The 18145-nt window shown below is 36.1% G+C and overlaps 2 protein-coding genes across 11 annotated transcripts in view; one reads left to right on the top strand and one right to left on the bottom strand.

The window, feature by feature from the left end:
• Positions 1 to 593: 593 nt before the first annotated feature.
• LOC122083870 (GATA transcription factor 27-like) lies at positions 594 to 14209 on the top strand. 9 transcript variants are annotated; one of them, XR_006141743.1, is made up of 9 exons: positions 598 to 1460; positions 1615 to 1765; positions 2993 to 3151; positions 5598 to 5830; positions 5911 to 6032; positions 6141 to 6213; positions 12423 to 12549; positions 13426 to 13552; positions 13779 to 14209. XR_006141743.1 is itself a non-coding variant. In XM_042651790.1 (8 exons), the coding sequence occupies exons 3-8, from the start codon at positions 3214 to 3216 to the stop codon at positions 13485 to 13487; spliced, it is 762 nt and encodes a 253-aa protein (XP_042507724.1). In that variant the 5' UTR covers positions 594 to 1460; positions 1615 to 1765; positions 2993 to 3213; the 3' UTR covers positions 13488 to 13714. The 9 variants fall into 9 exon arrangements, 8 of the variants coding, with proteins under 8 accessions (XP_042507724.1, XP_042507725.1, XP_042507722.1 ...); XM_042651790.1 differs by lacking the exon at positions 13779 to 14209 and having other exon boundaries at positions 594 to 1460; positions 2993 to 3358; positions 13426 to 13714; XM_042651785.1 differs by lacking the exon at positions 13779 to 14209 and having other exon boundaries at positions 12436 to 12549; positions 13426 to 13714.
• Positions 14210 to 16733: 2524 nt separating this feature from the next.
• Positions 16734 to 18145, bottom strand: part of LOC122085001 (transmembrane protein 87A-like) — a 15493-nt gene continuing 14081 nt past the window's right edge. Inside the window, exons 4-5 of one of the 2 annotated variants that reach the window (XM_042653422.1) lie at positions 17454 to 17590; positions 16734 to 17364 (exon numbers count right to left, since the gene is read on the bottom strand). In XM_042653422.1, coding sequence (XP_042509356.1) covers positions 17184 to 17364; positions 17454 to 17590 — 318 coding nt within the window. In that variant the 3' untranslated portion in view covers positions 16734 to 17183. The remainder of the gene's footprint in view (positions 17365 to 17453; positions 17591 to 18145) is intronic. The other variant, XM_042653423.1, reaches the window with a different exon arrangement.

Below are 18145 nucleotides of genomic sequence, written 5' to 3'. Positions count from 1 at the left end.
GAGTATACAGAACGTTGTAGGCTCAAAAACAATTTTCTCAAAAAATAAATAGGGAGAGGGTTGGGTAGCAGCTAGCTCTTTTGAAGTTAGATGTTCCCTTAATGAAGGGGCTAGGATGGGATGGGCATAAGGTAATTTCCAATTCCAATGGAGAGGGAGCGAGAGGGATCCGGCTCCTCTCTTTAGCGCCCATCTCGGTCAATAGTTACTTGGACAAATGCATGTGGTGAGGCGATGATCCGATGATTTTTGGTGCCTCGTTCTCCGTACTTTTCTCAAACCATTGGATCATCGTCACATGACATTGACCCTGATAATTATGGGGGGTGATAGATTGTCTGCCGTGGGTGCAATGAGCATCAAAATTTTTTTAAACTATGAGTTGATTTGGACGATAAGCGCTTAAGGAGAGGATCCGAATAAGAGAGGGAGGGACACAGGCTATAAAGTGCCATACACCATTTTTCCGAATTAGAGAGGGAGAGAGAAGAGGCGCCATTTGTTCGAAAACTATGGGACTTTTTCGTTTGTTTGGGCAGAGGAGAAAACTCTGAGATTAAGATATCAAAAGTACTTCTACCAAAAAAAAAAAATTCAAAAGTACTGCTCATAACGCCAAAACTAACTCATCAGTCGTTCCCAATTCGATAAATTTCAGAACTTCAGAAAATAGCCTTTAACGAATTGGGTCTTTTCACTCATGATCTTCTCCTATTTCCTTCTCGTTTTCTTTCCCATTTGCAAATTACAACTATCCCATTCTTTCTCATATTTTTTTTCGAAGGTAGTCCAAAATCCTGCAATGGGTCTTCCACTACATCTCACCACATGAAGTCTCAACTACTAGAACAAGAAAACACAGAAGAAGAAGATGAAAATGAGGAAGAGAAACTCAGAAACTAAAAACCCTGATTATGTTCTTAAATTAAAGAAACCAATAATTTCACAATGGCTTTCAACATTTTTCTTACCGACCCAGAAAAAAAAGGCCTTTCTAGCTTCAGAAAAACTGAATCTGGTCATCTTTGAAGTCTCTTTTGTCTATAGTGAAGGGGGTTAGTGGTAAAGGTGTTGCATTTCTTGAAAACATGGTTGTTTGCAATAAATTTTCCTTGCTTATTTTGGGGGATTCAGCAACTGGGATTATCTGGGTTTTAAATTTGGCCAATGAGCCTTGGACTGGCCTTAAGAGTTAAAACCACTGGTTTTCTGTTTCAGAAACGGCTGGCATTTAGAACTTACACAGCCTATGGTTTGACCACTAAGCAATGCATGTGATCATAGTATTCTCTGTTTCCTTTTTATCCTCCTCGTGGAATTCGTTTGTGTAACTCGAATTCTAGCACTTTTAGTTTCTGTTTATATATTTTTAAGCCTTTGTGTATATGGTACTTCTCAACTTTCTTCAGTACTCAAATTTTGTCAAGGAAGGGGAAGTTCTACTTGGGTCCCTCTCATATGTAAGTTTCCTTTCTCCTCTCAAATTATGGATTTGGTTTTTGAATTGCACTTGTTTTTTACAGATTCAGAGCTTTGGAAGTACTTTCTGATCTTCTCAATTTGCTTTTTTGAAACTGACTGCTTGTGGGTTTATTCTGTTTTGTTTCTATGCAGTTGTATCGGCTTAGTTTTTTGGGCTGGTTCCACTGTAGTGTTGTTTGGAACTTGGAGTTTTTTTTTTTTTTTGGGGGGGGGGGGTTGTTATCTAAAGTGAAACAAACTGGAATGCGAAGGAAAGGCCCCTGTCGTCACTGTGGTATTGCAAGTGAGTTTCTTCTTCTCTATTATACAAATAAAATCTATACATTTTTTTTTTCCTTTCCTGTTGGTTTGAATTTTCTACTCTTCCCATATATAAAACCATTATGATTCTGATAATGTGTTAACTTGGATTCTAAACTGGTCTTGTATAAACTGTTGATCGGCCTAAATTGTGTGTGAGAACTGTATTCTCTGTGCCTTAATTTTTATATATTCTCAATTTTCTTCCTTATTCCTTTTTATTTATTTATATTTATTTTTGAATGGGTATTGATTTGAATGTTCTCAGCTGGAATGGGCTAGTACGGTAGGCGCTTAGGCCTCCTGAGGTCTTGATCTCTAGCCTCAATTCCACAAGTAGTATCCCCCTCCCCCCAACCACCTTCATACTGACCTTTAGCAAAATATGTATGTATGTATATATATATATATTCATTTATTTATTTCTCCTTGAAATCATGAATAGTTTCAACATTATTTAGCATTTCTTGCTGATGTATATACATTATACAGCATCATGGTATACTGCAGTAAGAGAGAAAAAAAAATATTGCCTTCTGGAATTTATATCAAAAATCAATTGTGTTTTCTTGTTGACTTTGTATTATTCTTGTACTGCAATTAGAGTGAGCAGTACCATTGAAAGACATGCAACCTTTTTCTATTAGTTCTTTTATGAGTTGATATCTTTGTATCTCACAGTGTTCTTACTGATTTGTGAATCACGTTGATATTATTTTTGGAAATGATATTTCATAGTAGTTGTAAACTGAGAAAAGCATTATGTTAACTATCTTGCATGGTAGTTAAGGAAAAGAAGAGTAAACGAGAAACCGAGGTTGTCACTTGGGCATTGCTAAGCCTCTAGAATTGATTCTGCCCTCCTTTGATATTTTTTAACTGTATCATGAGAAAGCAAGAATGATCATACAATGTGAAATTCAACCTTGAAGTCAACTGCTAAATTAATTCTGCTGCCTTTTTGTGCTGGAACTTGTGTGTCATTGATTCATGGCACAGCAAGGAACTTCCTGAAGTATCAAATTCTGAATTCTCCATAGCCCCGCCTACATTTACTGAAATGGTGTAGGTTCATGACTTGCTAACAATAACTACCACTTAGTTTCTTCAGTGTCGTGAACGGTCTTGGCAGACTGACACTTCAAAATATATTTGTCTTAGAAATGTTTTCTTTTATTTAGATCTAATATTAGATTTCATAATGACTCAGGCACTCCACTTTGGAGGAATGGCCCGGCAAGGAAACCAGTGTTGTGCAATGCATGTGGGTCGAGATGGAGGGTAAAGGGCAGTCTGGCACGCTATATTCCCTTACATGCCCAGGCCTTCAATTATGTCGACATTCAAGGCTCCAAGAATACTGAAGAAGGTAGAGAACTGTTTAGGACCAACCAAAAGAACTTTCACCTAAAAGTACCTAGTAAAAAATAGATGGAAAATCGGAACAGCTTTGGAAAATCTGACCTCTTTCTGACGGGTTATGAAGATTCAAGCAAAAGATCAAGTTCTGTGTCTGTGATATCATGCCCTGAGAGTTGGGGTCAGTTAAGGGCCACAGATGGAACTAACATCTCAGGTTATCTTTATAAGTTTTAAAACCTTGTTTGAAAACCTTGTTTAGATTAAGCAAATTTCTTTCAAGAAAAGAAAACCATGAATGAGTAGTATTTCACTTATCTACTGGGGAAGATTTTACCTATCGATGTAGACATTAATGTACATCTCAGATGTTGTTTTCTAACTCAGAAGTATCAGCTATGCATGTTTCCTTTCATGCTAATTATCAACAATTCTGTAGTTAATTTGATTGAATTCTTTCTCCTACATGAAAATGGGGGTTATTATCCTTACTGCTCAGTGTATGCTATTCTGCTGACTATATTTAACTCATATTTAGAATACAGTAAAGCATGAGTAAATCATTAATGTGAGTAGTGCTGCTTCTAGTATCTTGGCATTAATTCAGAATAAAGAGATGGAAGCAACAAAAAAGTTTGAATTAAGTGTTGGTGGCTTTTCAGAATTAAAGATTGTTCATAGCCTTTGCACGGTTAAAGATTTTTTCATTGTAGTCAACGGATGAATCTAGAACCTTGGCAAGACTAATATTATTTAGATATAGCTTCTATCCTTTTCTGGGAGGGAGAATGATAGGCAACACTGAAGTACAAGCAGGAGCTTCAAGAAACAAGAAAAGTGTCACCTTTTGTAATGATGAAATGTACAGCATAAGCAACACCAAGACACTATACAAAGCTTTCATTCTTGTTTTTTCATAAAACAGATTGGCAATACTCTGAAATGTTTGCCTTTTGAAGTCATTTGTAGCTTGTGCAAGAGACTCCTCCACCATTAAGTTTCCAATCTTCATGGAATATGAGGCATGTCATAAGCAATATCATTAAAATTCCTTAGGCTCCTTTCCTTGATCTCCAAATATTTCCAAATGGATTGAACTCCAAAATTTCCCTTATTGTTCTGAAAGGGTATGGTAGAAGCATCTTAGTGTAGTGTTTTTGGAAATCCTTCACTCAAATTCGAAGGGTGGGAAAGTAGCTCCATATGATTTCTAATATATAACATGGAAGGAAAAGATATACGGCATCTTCTTCTTGGAACTTGCATTGTCATTGTTTTGCAATCCTTTTGATCTTCTTTATCTGTTTAGTAAAGCACCATATGCATTGCCTTGCATCAAACAAGGATCTCCAGCCAAGGAGTGGCCTTCAATACACCCCTAACCAGAATAGGATCCTCTGCCACCCATCTTGTTTGTTGAGCATGGTCCATTCCAAATGTTAGATTTGTCATTTTCTCCATATGGGCCAAAAACAGATGAACCAGGCATGGGCAGTTTGTAGAAGCTCCAGCTAGACAGGCCATTGAAATGTGGTCAGTGAGGAGCATTGAAACCCTTGAACTATGTCTACAACTAATGTGGGAACTCTCCTGTGGCCTTTCCATTTATTAATTTATCACTTGACAAAACGGCCTGAGTTTGTTTTTAGAAAATAATGTTGAAATTACAGATGAGTATGAAAAATGTGTTATCTCACATATTATGCAAAGGAGCATTTCTAAGAAACCTACACCTTCTAGCTTAATCTATCTTTCGTGCATGATAGGTCAGAGTGATGTGCAACCTATCCACCAGATGAAACTCAACCAGAAAGGTATACCTAACTATGTAAATGTTTGGTAATACAAAATCAAAGTGAAAACATAAACTGGAGATTAGACTGGTCTTAAAAGACAGTTATGTGGCTTTTACTTTGGAGACTTGAACTGTTATCATATGTATCAGTGACCACGTAGCCTCAAAACACTATTTGTTGTTGCTTATGACTGTAATGTATTTATACTCTATATATCAATGTGTTTCATAAATATGATTTTTTCCAGAAACATGTCTGTCTTTGTCTGGGACATTTTCGAATTATACAGAGTTCAAGCAAATGCTATTCCTTGGAACAAGTTCATTTGTCAGCATCCATTTATAAGTTCCTTTTTATATGATTATTATTATTATTTTTTTTTGTAAGCTATCTTCCTATTAATTATAAGATGTTCCAATGTGGAACCTTTTTTTTTTTTTTAAATCTGTTTTCCTTGAACCTCTACAAATATGTACTTCTGTTTCTGTTCAAGGCTTAGAATTTTTTAAATATGCATAGTTCAACTATGAGGCCCAAAGAAAAAAGAAAAATGAGGCCCAAGTACTGAAGAAATCAAGGGCCACATATTTTTTACCAATGACCTTGTGAAGAAATAAATTATGAAATACTTTTCCTCATTTCTACTTATCTTTTGTTCAGTAAGGTCAGATTTTTCGAACTTCAAAATTCCTAAGAGGATGCGTGGCCGCCCATCAACTGTTGAAAAGCTCAGAAGGGACCTCTTTCGGATTCTACAAGAGCAAGAATCACTCTGCCCATCTCGATCTCCAGAAGAGGTGCTTATTTTTAAAAGGGAAGATCCACAGTCTTCTGATGAGATAGGGCTTGGGTGTGTTCTTCTTAAGCCACCAGTTCCAGGAGAGGAACCCAAGGCAAGTCCATTTCAAATATAATATAGATTTTCATACTTTAATGTAACATTTACAATGGATCATTGTATTTTTCTGTACAGTCTCAAAGTATTCAAGTTAGTGCAACTGAAGGAAGTAAAGATAGACTGATTGGAGCCATTGGGCAAGTAAAGCAATTGGAAGAAAATCCTGCAAAATGGAGTGATCTCAAAGAGAAATATTTGTATGTTTTTGTCCATTTATTTATAAATTTTGCACGTACTTATATGTTATAACTTCTTACTGTCATGTTATCCATTAACCACTCTCTCTGAACTTTACTATCCTTCAGGGAGAGAATTCGATTAGGTAATTCTAACACCTTGCAAAGTATGCATTCTCTTCAAATGCACAAAAATATGAAGGTATAGTCCTACTGTATGAACTACAGTTATTTTGCGTAATAAAGAATTGAAAACCCATCTGTAAGTCTTAATCCTGATTAAGTTTGTGTAGTTACAACATTTCTAGCTGTTAATGCTTCCAGTTTATTTTCAATTTCGTATTCATGGATTCCAGCTATGTTATTTGGAAATTGATAGTTGTCTCAGTGTTGGTCTAATGTAATTATGCCATAAATTACTAGAAACTTTGTGAAATAATTAGTTCATGAAACTGCATAAAATCACTATAATCCACTCAGATAAGCTAATAGAACATGATTTTTTTTTCTTATTTGTATGAAATAATAGTTGAAGGAAATAAAGAAAATGTGATCAATTATAAGTTGTCACAGTAGAACATTGCACAGAAAAATCAATCAGGGATGCTTTTCCTGTTTCTGTATAGGCTGGCCATCATCAGAGGAGACATGGTCTTAGATTATAAGGAGAGGAAGATTTTGTTATTGATTTTCAGCTTCAAGGAAATGTTTAATCAATTGGGAGTTCCCTTACTTGGCAGAACTATGGTAATAATAAGTTTTGACATTTTGAATGCCGGGATTGTATGTGTTGATGTCTCAGTTTGGCTGTTTCTACATGGCTATGCCATCTTTCGATCGGAGTGTGTTGAAGGAGCACAAATAATTGGGTGATTTTACTCATGGGCAGGCACCTTAGACTGAATCTTACAACTAAGTACCTAATATTTAGCATTATTTCTTCACAGGTCTATTTTATGTGTTCATGTAATATGGAACATATCCTCCATTTCCTCATTCTCTCCTTTTCTATACTGGAGGCATTGTCCACTTTCTTAATGACTCTAATCTTTGACAGTTCATACTGGAAGCTGTTTGCTTACATAAACAGCTTGACTACCTCAGCCTTTAGGTCTAATGGGTGCAAAATTTGGAGCTTTGATGGCGTGCAATCAATTATTCTTTGTAATAAGAAACGATAAATGCTTCTGATAACTACTCTGGGCTAGTGTATCTAGTCGAAATCAGAATCTAAGGAATTGTAATGTTAGAAACAATAAGAGTGGAAACAAGGGAGTAGTTAAGTTTGATGATTGAGAATTCACAATTGTATGCACTCTTACCTCTCCCTCCCCCTATTTATATAGTTTTCTGAATATGAAGAGATGAATCTTTCAAATTTTAGGAGACAAAGTAATGTAGAACCAATTCCCAGTTAGATAACTAGGAAATAATTCCACAATAGGATCACAGGTGCTGCCAGTTGCTAGACTTAAATCAAAACAGTAGGTTTCAACACATGAATCCAGCAGTAGGAAAATTAGAAAGACCCAACATTAGGCTGCTGATAGGATCTGTGAACACCTGAACAGAAAAGATGCCGCAGAGTAAGTGGAATGTACCCTCCAATATTTTGATATCTGTCACTCAATTGTACAGTCTTCTAGGGTTCTTCCAGCAGAATATAAAAATATAGAAACAAAAGGATTGAAGGGGAAGAAGAAGATAGGATGAGTCGAGTCTCACTCTTCCCTTGGGCATCTCACACACGAGGTCTCTCACCTCACTGCATCTTAGAGCTTGGAAGGTCCCTCACCTCACATTCATGGTTTACAACCATTTTTTGGCAGCATCTTTTCTAACGCAAGCTGGCATGGGTCCCATCCCAAATATGCTGGGATAATAGGGACATGAGCCTTGACAGTTTATATCGTTGGTTTCTCTAACCAGTAACCACAATCAATCTACATTTTGGCCCTGTTTGGTAACTTTTCTTGGGAGTGATTCTGATGATTATTTATTCCGGAGGAATACTTTTGAAGTGGTATTGCGTTTGGCAAACTTGGGGTGACATTTTCCTCTCGAAGAATGGACCCCGGTCCAAAATGTTCTACAAGAACACAATGCGGAAGCAAAAACATTTCTTTTTCTATTCTCATAACATATTTGTAAAATCATTACAAGTATCAATTGAGGCCAATGCCGATACTTCTCTCTCTCTCTCTCTCTCTCTCTCTCTCTCACTTTTGGAATTTGTAATTTGTAAGACCCTTTTCCTCAATCTTCTTCCTGTAATCAAATCCCTCACTCTTACACCTGAGGTCTGGAACAAAATCTAATCAACTCTCGTTAGCCACACATACTCATCAACTATCTCCGCACAATAGATTAAAAGAATACAAAACCCTTCTTCTTCAGTTTTGGAATTGAAATTTTAGGAAAGAAACCACCCTCAGTTGCTCTTCCCTTAATTTATAATCTGCCCCTCCAGAGCATCGGTGCTAGGGCCACGACCATCAACAGCAACGGCCGGTGGCAAGACAATAGCAAGTCAACAGTACCTGGAATCCGAATCCTCAAGCAGCCAAGCAATGACCAGCGAGAACATGTTAGGTCCTTTCATTCCTCCTATTGGCTGCTGGGTTCAGTGGGTCTCCTCCATTTGGATTTTATTGTTCTTCTTCTCGATGAGATTTGTTAAGGTATCAGTCTCCCATATTGAATCAAGCATTCAAAATAAATGGTCAATGACTTAGGCGAGAAGGGTTTGGCTTAAGGTTGGATGGTCGTGGCCCTAGCGCCGATGCTTTGGCCCGTTGGGAGAATATCTGACCAAAGCACTACTGGGAGAGTTAGAGGAGAGGATCGGTTTCGAGAGTCTAGGGAAGAAGGGTTTGGCTTAAGGGTTCTCGTGTCCTCTATGGTTTTTCCATCATCGCCTTCACCAATCAACCCCTTCTCCCTAAACTCGTCGATCGCTGTGAACAGAGAAAGCAAAGTTGAAGGGGGCAACGAATAGGGTTCAAGAGTCAAGACCAAGTATGGGATTTTAGAGTGTAAATGTAATAAAGGTAAAATGGTCATTGAATTAGGATGTTTTAGGTGAAGATATCTGAAGGGTAAAATAGTCTTTTTAATTTCAAAACTAACACCACTCACTGTATTAGGTTGGGTGGATTTATTTGTAATAAACGAAATATGAGGGGAGGTGAATGTAAATTTCCCTTTATTTATTGAACAAATGGAATTTTGAGCTCTGTTTTGGCTCAGAAACAATGTGGACTAGAGTTGGCTTCTTTCCCTATTGATTGTGTGCAGAAAATAATATTTAGTTTTAGATCTTGTAAACCCTTTTTGCCTAGAATCTTGCTGTCTTGTCTTCATAGGTCTTCATAGGTTTTGGACCTCTTATCAATGGAAGGAGCGTTCTCTCTCTCTCTCTCTCTCTTCCATAAGTAAGGGTTTAGAGTATTCTAAAATATGATGTATACATCTAGGGAAAATGTTATGCATGCTAGCGGTATACCCAAATTTGTGTCTTTCTCTCTCCTCTTTCTTTTGGAAAAATCCCCTTTGACCCTTCCATTGGTTAAGCCACTAACTCCAGAAAGCTGATGGCATACCCAACCTCCACCCATATATTTATTATATTTTCACATGTAAATTATAATGGGAGGGTCTTCCAACTGTGTGTAAGAAAGAAAATAGAAAAAACTACCAATGTAGCATTCTTAGGAAGCTGTGGTATGCTTCAGATGATGCTTTTGCTCAGTGACGCATTTCAGATTGGTTGGCTTGTAGTGCTTGATGCTTAGATACTTGGAAAGGGCAACCAGAATAATGCTTACTCATTGACTTAGACCACTTAAGGATATCCGACAAACTTTATGCAGTTAAATACATGCTCTTTTTATCAATATCACTTGTGTTAGTAGTCACCAAAACATTTAAAAATATATATAACACTTAAGCCCCAAAGAAGTATATTAACTACAATTCAATCCCTCCATTATGCATAACGGATCCATGAGCATGGAAATAATAATTGTAACCACCTTAGTCTATCGGAACTTCTGATACGGAGAATCTAAACCATTGATTGGACACCAAAAAGTGTATTCAAAACATTTTGAAAATAATTACTAATGTATCATAATATTTTAAATCATTTAATAAACAATTTGCAAAGCATGCTACCAATACCGGAATTCTTGATATATCAATCTCATAGACATCTACCATTAATACATCAAACCCATAATGTTCAATTGCAATGATATGAATCTCTCGAGTATGGCACTGATTGCAATCTACTAATGAGAATCTTGTTTCTTACATAAATAATAAAAGTTTATTAAAGATTCTTATGTGACTGAATTCAATACATACACACATGTATACTCACAATTATGTCCCGAATTCCTTTCCTGATAGCATTCAATATGGCAACCATATGAACAAAGGCTCAATTATGTCCCTAGTTTTGAACAACTTCTATGTTAAAATCTTAGGACAACAACTGCCTATTTTATCATTCAAATTAATCAATGTTAAACAATTTTTATACCAATTTGATGGACACAATTCCAACACATACATAAATATCACGAGCATCAAATTAGCAGATATATGGATGTTCAGATGGATCCAAACTAAGCAAGACTGCAAGAGTGATATTAGGATTTATGCATCCATAGGATCATAGCGGCTCTACCAATAGGGAACAAGTTGAGGGAAAGTTGAATGAGATGGTTTAGTATTTTGTAATTAATACTAATGACTGCACCAGTGAGAAGAATTGATGTATAGATGTGGTGTGATCAGTTAAAGGCATTAGAACATCTTGATGCATGCGTGTGTTATGTGTCTACACACATTATGTGCAATAAATTTTGTCTGAATGGAAGAATTATTGTAGTTATGTTTGGTTGCAAGGGGAATTAAGGGAAGGGAAATTTTCGAACTTGAAAAAAAAACTTTTGTGATCATTACCCATGTGACTATATCACTAACTCCAAATCATTCTATATTTGATTATTAAATTTCACTTTGCATCTACAACCTTTTGCGATAAAACGTAAAATAAAAATTACATGTAAAATTTTATTTTATTTTTGTTGAAAAATTAAATGTAAAATGTATCATTATTAAATATGGTAAAAATTTAAGTAGTCTATTAAATCACATGGGATAATGATTACAAAAGTTTCTTTTTTAAGTTGAAAATTTCACTTCCTTACCTTTTAATTCCCCTTACAACCAAAAGGAGCTTGTGTATGGCACATAAATACAACAAGGTCAGATAGTGGAGATTTAGCTTATTATTTATACCTAATTATTGGGCACTTTCATTCCAATGCTTCAATTGCTCATAAATCATAAATTGACTCTTATGTTTTTTATAATATAGTTGTCAAGGCGAACCAATGCGGTGGAGGGGTGTCTAAGCGTTTAGGCAACAAGGCGTCTACCTAGGCAATCAAGGCACCCAATTGTTGTTGTTGTTTTTTTTTTTTCACTTATTTTTCAACATTATTTAGTACGCTACATATACCTTATATCGTCAAAAATAAACATTAAGCTACATAAAAAATCAACATTAAGTCACATCAAGTCATCAAAATTCAAAATTTAGAGAAATATTCTTGTTGTCTAATAAGTTTGATTGGTCAAATGATTTTATTTTTATATGAGATTTTTTGTATTAGGTAGAGCACAAAAATAGCTTTCCAATAAATTCAAGATTACTTAAATCCGAGTTTTAATGGCAACATTATATTCAAGTCAAACTTATTTTAAAGTGCACAAATGCTGTTAAATCGCTTGAATGAAAATAATTTTATGAACATCAAAATAAAATATTATTTTATAACACTTTTGGTTTTTAGTAATGTTTCACCATTAAAAGATTTATGAAATTTTTTAAAATTGAGAAAACCCTCAGCATTTAAAAGTTGAAAATTGCCCCTACAACAAAAAATTTAGTTTTTTTTCTTGAGCTAAGAAGTTGACTTTTTCATCTTTTGGAACTTGATTTTTATACTATTTTTATTGGATTCAAATAGGGAGTGTTTGCTTATTTATGAATTATATTTTAAGTAAATGAAAAATCATTTTTAAAATAATATTTGGCATAAATAAATATTAAACTTTGTTCGATTCCATTTTAGAGCACCTTGCACTAAGGCAATAGTCGCCTAGACCCCAAGAAAACCGCCTGGACACCTAGGCGGCGCCTAGGAGACACCTTGACAATATGCTTTATAATGCTCGGTTTTGTCCACTTACTGCATTTAGATAATTGCTTGATGATTCCACGATGTAAATCTTTACGACTTTGTGACAAACTAAAGGCTTACTAGATTGAATAAGCCAAAACTTGTATGTTTCATTTGAGGTTTTATCTGATTTCTTACTTCAACACTGTTCCTGCCCTCAAACAAAGAAAGCTTTGGAGCACAAAATGAGATCACTTCCCACTCAGCTTTCATTCTTGAATCTGGAATCTCGGTGCCCACTGATAGACTTTCAAAGCCTCCATGTCTCCCCAAATCTGAAGGTACAGTTTGAAGTCATCTGTTTTTTAAATTGGTCATGTTTGAAAACTTTTGTTGTGCTTGTTTAGTTTTTTCTAATCCCATTTTCAAGTATTCCATAAAGTTGCATTTTATGGTTAATGTTACTGACCCTAGCTCAACTGACTTCTCCTATTACTGAGAGTTGAAAGGATGTATTTTAGGGGTTCTCTGTATAGAACCCTAAAAACTATGCTATGGCCTTTTTTTTTTGCTAACGACGGGTTTTCAGGCCTTCGGCCTAACTAGTCCCGCGGGTCCATACTGACCCCACAATCGTATGGACCAGTTCATACCAGGGTTGAATGAGAACCATTCAACTTTCATTGAAAGCAGTGAAGAACATTAAACACCCCATGTGAATAGCCCCAAGGAGGTAAGAGGAGTTGAACTCAGATTCATACGCTTCCTGAGGCGAATGTCCCTTGCCAACTTGGCTACTTTCTTGGGGTTTATGCTATGGCTGATTGGCCAATACGTTAAAGGTCCTAATTATGGAATTTTCACATGATTTGCAGAATAACTATAAACTTGACATTTAGTGTCAGTTGGGTCTGCATCTCTGTAGAAATAGCTGATAGAATCAACGACGAAACATCAAAATGCATTGCATACCATGAGACCCAAAGCAGGATCTAAATAGAATAATTAAGTTCAAAGGAGTAGAAATAAATCAAAGACTGAACTATAAGACTACCATGAGATACATTGCTGTGTTGCATCTCAGATTACAGTGAACCTTCTTGTATTCCCTGATATTTGCATATCAAGTGAGTGGACCATAAATTCTTTTCATTATAGTTCACATTATTCATATAAACCTCAGCTACTATATCCTGATCTTTTGTTTCCTTTACCAGTTCGCATAGTGAATAAGATGTCGCATTCAGATTCTTGCTGGTCCAAGCGCTGCAGGAATTAAGTGATGAACATTAGAACTGCTATTTTTATATTCTCTACAAATCATTGTATGAAATAAAACTTCAGGTATAAGTATAACATTTGTTTGCTTTTATTGGCTCATATTGATGCCCTGGGATTAGTTAGCTGAAAAAGTAGATGAAAAAAAATGCAGTTAAATTACTTGATTCTACTGATGCTATTGTGGTAAAGATATTTCAATTCCAAAAAAAATTTGATATTGTTGAAGAGAGCTTGGTAGCAGGGGAAGCCAAACCATAATGAATTCTGATTGGAATTTTGATTCAATCAGGAGCCCTTCATTTGAGGAGCGGTTTTTAATGAGATTGAATTATCTCAACAGAATTCACTTTGTATTACATGAATCCCATCTAACATGACATGATAAAAGGCACCTTCTGAGGATCATATTGTTGAATAATGATTCTGGAGAATTAAGATGGTGATGGCAGAAAATATCTGGATGTGTAGTGCAGTTTCGAGAGTATTAAGGTCTGTTGGTGTACAATGTCTTGTATTCCGTCACAGTTTAACCCAGGGAGTACTTGTGCAGGCCCCCCCAACAGAACTGAGGGCAATTTTGTACTTTCCGGTATTAGGGTATTTCGCTATATATTTGTAGTGAGAGTTACTTTTTATGTAAGCAATTTTGAGAGGTGTGAATACGAACGTTGTAACCCTCTTCTCCATTGATAGTGAAACAGAATCTCATCTCACCGAGGACATAGGCAATCTTGCCGAATCTCTTAAAGTTGTGTCCATTGTTTGTTCTTGTATTATCCATTATCTTCTACATCACTTCTAGGGTTGTGTTGCTACATGATCAACCATAAGATGAATTCTTGATGGAGGTTATTGCTATGGTGACCTCTATTGCCATTGGATCTCAGATTATTCTCTTACCTTGTAAGCTACTAATCGCCCTTTGTTGTCGTTTGTTTCTGTCCATTATTTTCCAGATAGTATATATGCCTCATTGGATCATGATCTACAAGGAATTCCATTCTCGTCTGAAATAATTATTTAAATGCAATGACATCTTAACTTCTCATAAAATAAGAATATAAACTCCATAGATGAGATAAGATGAGATGGAATGGTCTCTAGTCCCATGTAGTCACATATGGTGCACTTCTGTTTCCGTTTAGTCATTTCTATCTGCTTCTATTCAACACTAGGGCATTGAAACTCATTGGCACATTTTGAAGCATCTCTCAAGTCACTGATGTTGATTGATAATGCCTGTGAGTGGATTGTTATAGCAAACACCAACGAATACAAAAATAAATAAACACATATCCGTAAAACACAAAAAGATTTAACGAGTTTCACACACCTATGTGGTGTGCTACATCTTCAAGTGAAGAAGAAGATTTTTTCACGATATAGAAGAGAGGTTACACCTAAACAACAACGAGAAGATTTGCTTTGAAACCTTAGCTCAAACCTCGCCCCCAGATTACAACTGCTTGCAACAAAACGATAGTATATTATATACTCTTTCAAGTCATGGCTCGATCCATCGGGTCAAACCATACCATAGGGGTATATCAGCCCAAACCTCTACTTCCATCACAGATTTCAAAACAAAATCCCATTTGAATCACCACCAAAGTATGTCAAAGCAGATCTTTCTTCAAAACAAGTGAAGAATTCGAGACAAACTTAACATGGATTGCCATTAGCTAGTGGTGGAAGTACTCCACCTCAAAGCATTCATTGGCTTCTTTCCCCCTTGAGAAGGTTGCCACGGTCGAAAAGGACTTGAACTTATTTAGCTAATCCAAGATTGAGCAAGATGATTGAGCTGACCATTTATCATTACTAGTAAATAAAAAAAAAAATCATTTCAATTTCTTTCGTTGCTTAAACGACCACTCATGTTGCTAAAAAATTACTACTTTTGTGTTCTAAATAGACCATGTTTCTTTTCGTCTGTTGAAGGAATTATTAGTTTGGACCCTTAACTTTGGGTTCTTTGCTAAATCACTACCTAATTCTTACATCCTTGGACAGTACATGTCAAGAACTTTTCAATGAGAAATGGATCCTGGAAATCGGACCAGTGGATTGAAAGATATTCCGACCAACAAGGCAACAACAGCTGCACAAAATGCCCTTTTTTGGCCAATCAGGTAGTGCCATGTGGCACTGTTCCTGTGGTATCACTTGGACCATCTCTACAATACTGTAGAGATGGCCCTTGCGGTACTGCAGAGCTCGGGGGACCAAGGGTGTTAATCGGTTCGATTCTGATATAGTTTGGTTCAGTGTAAGATTTTTTAGGTACAATCAAAATCGAATCATTTAATAAACGGTTTCATATATTAAAACCGAAATTATTTACAATCGGTTTCGATTTAAACAGTTTTAAATGGTTATCTTATGTTTTATAATTTTTTATCCAAACAACTTCTTTACCTTTAAAATTTTTTGTGAAATGAATGTAAATTGTAACATTGAATTTAATTGTTTATTATTGTATGTTTTTTTTTTTTTAATAGTTGTTTAATATAAACTTAAATTTTTTTTATTGAAATGTATGTGAACTTAAAATTGAATGACTTAAACTTACTATGTATATGTTAATCGGTTTAACGGTTTATTTAAACGGTTTACCAATGATTTAAACTTTAAAACCAAAACTAAATCACGGTTTCAGTTTAAAATCAAAATCAAAGCATTAAATAAATGGTTTCACAATTTCGATGTAAACGGTTCAATTTGATTCTAGTAAACGGTTTTGGTTTGAAATTCACATCCTGATCGAAGGTGGTTTATATATAGAGATTCCCCCTCCCATTATGGCTCTCTCTGCCCTTCTCTTCCTTCCCCTATTGGACAAGAGAAGACTTATGCTGATAGCCAGGGCGACAGCAGCCCCCAGTCTATATCTCTCCTCTGCCCACATAGATCATTTCACATGGAGAGGAGAGAAACAGATTGTGCCGGAGGCTGCACTCCCCGACAGAAAAAATTAACCCTTCCCGTAATTATTGGGACTAATGCCAAGGGTAATCTCTGTAAAATGCCTTCCAAACCCTTTTTTTTTTCTTTCTTTTCTATAATCACTTTTTACCTCCTGTAAAAAATGCCACTCTACTCCCATAGATCACTTGCACATAGTGGAATCGAGAAAAAACATTTCCATCCAGGAATCACTCTCACAGAACAGAATTTTTACCAAACGAAGCAACTCACCATGCTCTGCGTGTCCAATAGTAAAAATTACTATGACAGCCCAACAGATTCTATCGCTTCATTATCACAGAAGTTGTTATATTATAGGAAAGAAGAAAGGTGGCGCCCAATACATTGTTTTTACTGCTGGATCATTCAGTTTCAATCTATGAACATTTGGGGACAGCGTCAGTGATGCAACAAATCCACACAATTATACAGAGGTTCACATTACAATCTTCCAGACTTGACGGTCAGTAAAAAGCTGAAGAAAATTAGATACATCAGGCAGTCACAAAATCTCCAGAAGGTTAACAGTGGTTGGATTTGTGACAGCCACACTGGAAAAACTCCCTTCGGTTGAGAGTTGATGCTCAGATATCCAATAAATTCAAAATTGCAATGATAAACGAAGGCGAGGAAATATTGGAAACTTTCACATCAATGTGTTTTCAAAAAGAGGCTCTTGCAGCAAAAATCAAGACCATAAGGCACTTTGTGACGACTTCTTAAGGGATCATTCCCTTTTGTCTTCTTCTGTGCCATCTTCCAGATCGTCGTCATCATCATCTTCAAAAGTTCTCTCTTTTTTCCCTTGCTTGACTAAACTAAGATCACCTTCTGCTGTTCCTCTGGTTAGAGATTGAGATTCTTCATCGCCAAACTCTTCTCCTACTTCCTCCGAGTATGCGTACCTTGTTGGAATAAAAAACAATTGTTATGGGGGAAGGGAGAGAAAGGGGAACAAAAAATTCTTATTTTCAACTGGAAAATCACAAAAACACACCTTTGAGAGCTCTGAGATGGTCCCCAAAGATAGCAGATAACAGAGAGTAAGGCAAATGCAAGAACATCCCAGAAAGCAGTGATTATCCAAGCACTCTGCCACCGCTCACTGAAGGGATCTGTTGCTTTGAAGAAAACCTGTGACAGGAAGCATATTTTTAATGACAAAATCATGAGTGGTAGACCATTCCAACAAGAGAGGTAGTTTCATTTGTGGGCATTACTTGTTTAAAGCTTTTTAAGCTGCAATACAACTCAGTAGAATCACAGAACTTAATGACTAATCATAGTTTTCAAAAGATCGCACTAAAACATGACTACTACTTATCTGGAAATTAAGCACCTAGACACAGTATCAGTGAAGACATGTAGAATATCTTACCATAGGTTCAGAGATAATTTTCATTTTGTGAGTGTGGGGGCTGGGCGGGAGGGATACTAACAGAGAATAAGGTTGGAGTGTGCAAAACTCAAAAAGTATTTTGTTTTAGTTGTTTGGGAGATTCCCATTGGTTAGCCTCTTTGGCTTTACTCTGTGATCTGTTCTTTTCCCTAAAATATTTTTCATTCACTCAAAAAAATAAAATAAAATAAAACCTCTGGTGGAGGGCCGGTAGGGAAAGGGAAGAATTCTGAGAGCAGACTCATAGCTGCAGGGGAGAGAAGGAATTGCACAAGGAGGTTTGGAGGGGA

Source organism: Macadamia integrifolia, chromosome 7 (genome assembly GCF_013358625.1).
Source record: "Macadamia integrifolia cultivar HAES 741 chromosome 7, SCU_Mint_v3, whole genome shotgun sequence".
In the NCBI taxonomy this organism is placed as follows: domain Eukaryota; kingdom Viridiplantae; phylum Streptophyta; class Magnoliopsida; order Proteales; family Proteaceae; genus Macadamia; species Macadamia integrifolia.
The sequence above is the reverse complement of the archived record's forward strand: the minus strand, read 5'-3'. Positions and strand labels throughout refer to the sequence as shown.